Raw genomic sequence first — 7,311 nt, 5'->3', positions numbered from 1 at the left:
AGAGAGAGGGAACACAAGCAGGGGGAGTGGGAGAGGGAGAGGGAGAAGCAGGCTTCCTGCCGAGCAGGGAGCCCGATGTGGGGCTCGATCCCGGGACTCCAGGATCATGACCTGAGCCGAAGGCAGTCGCTTAACCAACTGAGCCACCCAGGCGCCCCCCCATTACTATTATTTTTAAATATTTATTTGACAGAGAGAGAGAGACCACACAAGCAGGGAGAGTAGCAGGCAGAGGGAGAAGCAGACTCCCTGCTGAAGAGAGAACCTGATGTGGGGCTCGATCCTAGGACTCTGGGATCACAACCTGAGCCGAAGGCAGCTGCTTAACCGAGTCACCCAAGCACCCCTAACCCTTACTTTTGTTATGTTAGTCACCATACATCATTAATTTTTGATGTAGTGTTCCCTGATTTCATTGTTTGTGTATAACACCCAGTGTCTAACCCTTATTTTAAAAAAAATTTTTAGGTAATCTCTATACCCGATCTCTAGGGGCTCAAACCTACAACCTTGGGAACAAGAGTCACATGCTCCAAGCCAGCCAGACACCCTAGATATTAACCTATCTGCACAACGCATGGCTTATGCTTACCATTTCATGGATAACATTCAAGCACAACTGTTGAAGACTTGCTCAAGATAAACCATCCACTGTGTTGATGCTAAATGCAGGTCTCTGAGGAACTGAAAACAAGACCTTTTTCTCCTACTTAAGTCAGGAATGGCTTGCCAGTGGCAACTCTAGTTCAAAAAAACCATTTGCCAAATTTTTGGCACTAAGTGGGAATACAAATAAATTCAAAACGAGCCTTTCCCTCGGTAAGCATTTTATTGAGGAGATAAAGCATAAAGGGGGTTAACAAAGTGGAGAAAAAAAAAAGATACCAAGATGAAGGTAATTAACACAGGACTGGAACATAAATCACAGGAACTGGTAGGACTCAAACTGGCCTTAAAGGCACTATGGCATGTCAATCAACATTATCAGGTAAAAGAAAGGGGAATCATGATGTTGCTCATTTGTTTTTGCCCTTTCAGTTTAATATTCTATTTGGCCACAGATGTACACATGGCATGGTGTAGATGCTCAGATCCTACTTGTAAGTTAGCAAGGAACTAAACATTTCAGTCAACTCTGTTCTCAAGTGGGCCATCGTTCTAGGGCTTTAGCATATTCAATGATGTAGAGGTCCACAGGTATGGACTAGGACTAGATTTTCACTAAGCTGGACTTTGCCATTACCAGAAAAGTTATGGGTGTAGGCATTTATCTTACAATTACCCACTTTGGGGGCAGCTAATAACGTAGACAAAACCTGCCTATGACTATGTGATGTTATACTAACACAAGAAAGCCCCGTTGAAGGATGACTTTACAAAGTCAAATTTCACTGTGATATTCCCCCCTCCTTCCTTTTTAAAAGGCTGTGGTTTTAAAAGCTTTTGTTTTTTCCCTGAAAACAAGAGAACTTTGGTCAAAGCCAATTCTTAAACCAAATTGTGAAAGCCAGCTGGAGACGTGCCTCTTCACGTAAGAATTGTAATTTGTTTTTTCAAGTAGGCAAAATAATGAACTATGACACCAGTGTCTTCTCTCAAATTCTGAAGTTTATACAGGAAAAAAACCCATTTCTTATTACCTAAATTTTAAAAACTATGAAAGTAAAGAAAATAAGGTCATGGAAGAAGCATCAACCTTTTAGGGCACAATATTCCTAAGAGTAGGCTCTAAGATTTTATAACAGGAAGCCCAGAAATTTCTCAAAAACAAGTCTTTCTACTCATTATCAAGTACTCCCAGCTACTCTGTGATTTTGACACCTAAAATCTTTGACTCAGTTTTTTTCAAGCAGCCTCATTTTATCAGGTATGCCTTCTGGATTATTTGAACCTACAAACCAACTCTAGTAGATTATCATGCTTTCTAGTCACACCTGTGGCATGATGACACTGTTATCACCATGCCCTACTATATAGTACAACCCAGCCCGATACCTTACAGTGACAGCTCCTAGAAGAAAAGAAAGCGGAGTCAACCTACATCTTAGTTTCAAACCAAGGTTAATGAGTGCTTTTAAATGAGTTATGGTACTTGAACAAAAAGATATAAGGTAATTCATTTCTCAAACTGCAATTTCAACTAATTAGGTCTACACATATATGGACTAACTGGTTACCCAGTATCTCCTACAAATTTGCAGTATAATTTGGCTTCCACAGCATATTATTACACTTCATAATAAAGTACAGAAAGCTTCGGGTTTACCCATGTAAATTCTTCTCAAGCCAACCATACGTTGTAAAGTTACAAAGATGATCTAACCAATTATTACACAACCTCATCAACTACAAGGACTGATTGTTGGGTAGAATTTTACTCCAATCAGCAACTCATCTTACCAAGCAACCTGTTAAGTGCCTGTTAAATGTAATGATCTTCCAGCAGAAAATGCAGTATTTGCTTTTCCGCTTTGAACAATACGCTCAATTTCCAATCAAAGAAAGGCTACTTCCATTTTTATATAACATTAAAAACCATAGAACCATACTCTAACAAAACACCAATTACACTGACCACTCCCAGAAAGTGGAATTACTAGGCTAAACGGGATCCCAAGTGTGAAGAACTTCAAGAGTTTGATCAAATTTGTTTGAAAAGTTTCATTATTTAAAATCTACTAACTTAGGCAAAAATCATGTAATTGACTACAAAACACCTTTTATTTTTAACTTAACTCAAAGGGGCAGATAGACTTTGGCAAATTTGATTAACAGAACAAAATGTTATCCAAATGGAATAATTTATTGCTGGTCTGAGGCTTGCCTTCTTTTACACATGTAGAATTTACATTGTTTCCACAAAGAGCAAATTATCAATATTTAAAGGAATTTAATAGTGACCTATTCAGTAAGGCAATCATCTTGGTAGCAAATTTTTATTGAAGTCTTACATAACTCAAGCTTTATAAAAAGCCAACATAATTGAAAATTGGGATCTCCCTCTAAAGCCTTAGGTATTCAAAGCTTGAAACGGTTAATTTAAAAGCAAACAAAACAACAAAAATCCCTGCAGCAGATCCTGCTGAAATACTTAAAAAAAATCTAAATGAGCTTAATCTTTACAAAAGTTATTTTAGCTCAAAAGCTATAAAATCAAAGTTATCTTAATTCTACAAAGAAGGGAGAGGGTCTTTGACTTCATGCCATTCTTTAGAACCTCATTTTTTCATCAAATTTGGCCACAAATCAAATTTCTGTGTGCCCCCATTTTCAGGAGATTCCTCTTGCAGAAGAGGCCAAGTACAAACATGGAAGAGTAACTGCCTAAGCAAGTAGGAAAGTGTTCCATAATAGTGTGCAAAGAATATAGAGTTCTAGGTTAATCTCTGGAACTCGATCTGGACCGTGATCTGGACTTTGAACGAGATCTAGAGCGGGATCTTGAAGCTCTTTTTGGTGGAGGGGACACAGAACGTGCCTTTGAGGGTGGAGCAGGTAGGGGTGAATTTGAACGAGACTGGCTTCTTGATCTAGATTTTGACTTTATATCACCTTTCCCATTTTCTTTGGGGGAACGAGATCGAGAACGAGACCTGCTTCGAGATTTTTCATACTCCTTAGATCTGCTTCGAGAGCGCGAACGGGAGCCCCGATCAGACTTTGGCTTAGATTTGCTTTTTGATCTAGATTTCCTGCCTTTTGATCGAGAACGTGATCGACCTTTGCTCCGAGACCTGGATCTGGACAAGAAGAGTTGGATTTCTTTTTCAGTACCTCGCCAGAACATACAAGTAGAGAAACAGAAAAAAATCAGAAAAAAGACCTAACAGCTTAATATTTACCGGGAGCGACTTTTTGAGATGCTTCGAGATCTACTGCGGCTGCTCCTGCGACTCCTACTTCGTGACCTTCTTCTAGACCGTGACCTATAACCAGAAACATAATAAAAATCTTAATCTCAATACATCTGAACACGAATTTTTTTCAAAAATACAAAAAATATGCAAGAAAAATATAACTGTTTACTACCAATTAAGTCCACCTGAAAGCATCCTGGAAAAGAACCCAATGATGCACAATAAAAAAGAAACCAAGTACTGAACTAATTTCAATTAAGTCTCAATTCAAGTACTGCCATTTGAGTTTTCTTTGCTCTTGGCAAATATTGTTTCCTCTCCTCTCCCTATCTTTCAACAAATTACCTTGATCTGCTTCCAGAATAAGATCGCCTATGGCTCGTTCGTGGTTTATCCTCAATGAGCCTAATATTTCTGCCATTTATTTCTGTACCATCCAGTTTATCCAAAGCACGCTTCATGTCAGAATAGGAACGGAACTCAATCACGCCTTCATTTGTGCGTTCTTTGTGAGCATCCGCATAGGTTACTTCACCTGCTTGTCTCATGAAATCCTAAAAGAGCAACAAGACTAGTCAAACCTAGAAAAGTAAAGAAAAAGATCTACATACTGTACTTGATTCTCAGAAATAAAGTGAAACAAAGGCCTACCCTTTAAACATTAGCCATATCATTTTTATCTCAAATTACAGCACATACCTTTAAATCTTGCCAACTGCAACGACTAGAAAGGTTTTCTACAATAAGCCTGAATTCTGTACGAACAGGTGGTCCATATTTGTCTCTGCCAGAGGTTCTCCGACTGCTGTATCCACCTCCACCACCTTTATCACACGAAGAGCATAATTAGGTGCTTTGTAATGATAGGGATGCATGTTTTTTTGAAAGTTAGTACAAACATATCAACTTTTATTTACTGGAGTAGGACTTTGCTATTATATTGCTAAACCTTCGATACAGTTGTGATTTGCCATAAATTAAATTAAGGGCAAGTCAAATAGACTAAATCCAACTAAACTCCTCCTACAATCTGTTAGAGAGTGACTGCTCCTTTATTCAATTTACCTCGCTAAGTTTTATTTTACAGAACATTGTAAAATATAAAACTTAACTGATTACATGCATTTCTACATTTTACAAAAATGTTTACTAGTTACACTAAGTACTTACATCACAGTGTGAGGTTTTTGGTGGTGGTTTGGCCACAAAACACGCAAGGTAACAGTCACCTAGTTCAGATTAACCAGTTTTGTCTAACCCTTGGAATCCTCACCATCACCCTGCGTCTAATGGCAAAAGGCTGCTGTCGTCATGGCTTCCGGTAAGGTCAGCCAAAGGGTCATAGGGCAAGGGTCACAGAATGTATGGAAAAGCCAAGGCCAATCAGGAAAGGCAGTCATCTTAGCCTCAGTGGACACAGCCTCAGCCCCATTGGTCACTTTCAAATTGAAACATCAAGGACTTGTTAAAAAGTTTGAATTCAACATGCAACAATTTCAACATCAAACATTTAACATAACCAAACCCCTCCCACCTCCTCCCAATAACATGCCCCAAACTAATTCGAATACAGCATAAAGCTTATTTAAGTCTACTTTGTGGTACCATACCACATTACTTCAAAATAGTATTTTCTTTGGCCCCCGCCAATTTTAGTAACTCTAAGACCTAAACTTAAAACCCCTCCCCTGACCCCATCCCCACTCCCCCCCACCCCAGCCTGCCCTCGCACTTCTACGCTAACACATTCACATTTCTAGCTAAAGCACTGTCAGGTAAGCAAGGGGGATACAACAAATACAGCCATCCCTCACTTCCTCCGTGGGCAGAGCCCAAGACAGTGCTGACAGGGGCCCAAACCACCCCCCTCCCAACTTAGCAAAAACCAATAAATAATAATAATAAAAAACCCCAAACACCCCAACCCTGCTAGGCAAAACCCACAACCCAATCCCCGCGCTCCGGCGTCCCGCGGCTGTCCCGGGCAGGCGTGAAGGCAGCAAAGCCCGGGGACACTGGAATAAATGGACCCCTGCCACCGCGCCTGCCCGGGCTGGGAGGCCCCACCCCGCCCACCCTAAACCTGCGCCCTCCCCCCAGGGTCCCAAGGACGCGGAGCGCGCGGGGGTGGGACTCACTGCGGCTTCCGTAGCTGTAGCCGTCGCGATCGCGGCGCGGGCCCCGTGCGTGCTCCACGATCACGCGCTCGCCGCAGAGCTCTTTGCCGTTCAGCTCGTAAACGGCGTCGTCGGCGTCGCGGGAGTCCTCGAACTCCACGAAGCCGTACCTGGGGGGCGGCGCGAAGGCGGGGGACCGGGAGGCGTCGTTAGGCCGGTGACGCGCACGGGCACGCTCCCGCGGCCCCGCGCGCGCCCCCGCGCCCCCGCGCCGCCGCCATCTTGGAGGGCCTGCCACGCGGCGCCGCGGCCTTGGCCCTCTTCCGTCCGGCGGGCCCCGCCGCCCAGACCCGGGGCGTTGCAGGCGGACGCGGGCGACCAGGCCCGACTCACCCATTTTTGAGGTCTATTTCGAGGAGGCGGCCATAGCCACTGAAAAAGCGCTGGATGTCCTTCTCCCGGACGTTGTAACTAAGGCGTCCTATGTAGACGCGCGGCATGTCCGTGGCGGGCAGGGGCCCCGAAGGCTGGCTATCGAACGGCGGACCGCAAGGCAAAAGCCGCGGTGCGGGTGCGGGGACGGCGAGAGCCCGAACACGCGCCTCACACCGCAGCGGCGGCCGAGTCCAGCCACACAATGGTGCGCGCGCGCCCGGGCTACGCTATAAGGGCTGGCGAGCTGGGGGCGGGGCCGGCGCGTGACGTCAGCGCGCAGCACGTACCCTGATCCCTGGCTCGGGGTGACTTGCAGGTCCACCGTCCGCGAGGTTTCGGGGAGGTGAGGTTCTGCTCGCTCATACTGTTTTCAGCACCCATCTTTGTAAACGCAGTGTCCCGCCGTCGAGCCACACTCTTGTGGCTCTTCTAATTTGTACTTTCTAAAAACTCCCTCTCGGTGATCTCTCCCGGTACAGGCGCTCGGGAGGCAGGCCAAGAGGATTCCCGCTTTTCATTGGTTCTCAGGGTTGTCATAATAGACCTGCGTGGTCTCTGATTGGCTCCTGAAAGCGAGGCTGCTCGTTTCCTCCACTGATGGGTTTACGCTCAGCTTGGCGGGGAACTGGCGCTCCGACACAGATGATTAGCTCATTTCACCGCATCCCGGGCTTGAGCTCGGGGTCGCGCTGACCCGGCCGGGATCGCGTTGCGAGCGCACACTCCTACTGTTCTCTATTCCTTGTGGTCTCACTCACAGCCATTATCAGCTTTGACCGCCTCGCGGCACGTCCCCCTCTCCCTCCGTGGGTCTTTCTGGAAGCACTGGCAGCCAGAGTCGCCTGTAGATCGCTGTGTACGTGGTAGTTACACGCTCGCTGTGGGTGCTCACAAAGGGAGCC

General features: G+C 45.0%; 1 protein-coding gene across 2 annotated transcripts; it reads right to left on the bottom strand.

The window, feature by feature from the left end:
- Positions 1-810: 810 nt before the first annotated feature.
- On the bottom strand, positions 811-6,627 carry SRSF6 (serine and arginine rich splicing factor 6). Of its 2 annotated transcripts, XR_003524712.2 has the most exons (7): positions 6,368-6,613; positions 5,996-6,144; positions 5,028-5,295; positions 4,557-4,681; positions 4,203-4,411; positions 3,843-3,926; positions 811-3,740 (listed from the first exon to the last, which is right to left on the bottom strand). XR_003524712.2 is itself a non-coding variant. In XM_027622599.2 (6 exons), the coding sequence occupies exons 1-6, from the start codon at positions 6,472-6,474 to the stop codon at positions 3,380-3,382; spliced, it is 1,035 nt and encodes a 344-aa protein (XP_027478400.1). In that variant the 5' UTR covers positions 6,475-6,627; the 3' UTR covers positions 811-3,379. The 2 variants fall into 2 exon arrangements, 1 of the variants encoding a protein (XP_027478400.1); XM_027622599.2 differs by lacking the exon at positions 5,028-5,295 and having other exon boundaries at positions 6,368-6,627.
- Positions 6,628-7,311: the final 684 nt, after the last annotated feature.

This window comes from Zalophus californianus, chromosome 8 (assembly GCF_009762305.2).
Source record: "Zalophus californianus isolate mZalCal1 chromosome 8, mZalCal1.pri.v2, whole genome shotgun sequence".
Classification (NCBI taxonomy): domain Eukaryota; kingdom Metazoa; phylum Chordata; class Mammalia; order Carnivora; family Otariidae; genus Zalophus; species Zalophus californianus.
Note: the sequence above shows the minus strand (reverse complement) of the source record. Positions and strands in the feature narration are given on the sequence as shown.

What these genes read in the sequence shown, in the direction of transcription:
- SRSF6 (XM_027622599.2), bottom strand. Translation starts at nt 6,474, where the DNA reads ATGCCGCGCGTCTACATAGGACGCCTTAGTTACAACGTCCGGGAGAAG. An exon ending in CTACAGCTACGGAAGCCGCA is followed by an intron (nt 4,682 to 5,995) that starts GTGAGTCCCACC and finishes CGTGTGATAAAG; the next exon opens with GTGGTGGAGGTGGATACAGC. An exon ending in GCAGTTGGCAAGATTTAAAG is followed by an intron (nt 4,412 to 4,556) that starts GTATGTGCTGTA and finishes TTGCTCTTTTAG; the next exon opens with GATTTCATGAGACAAGCAGG.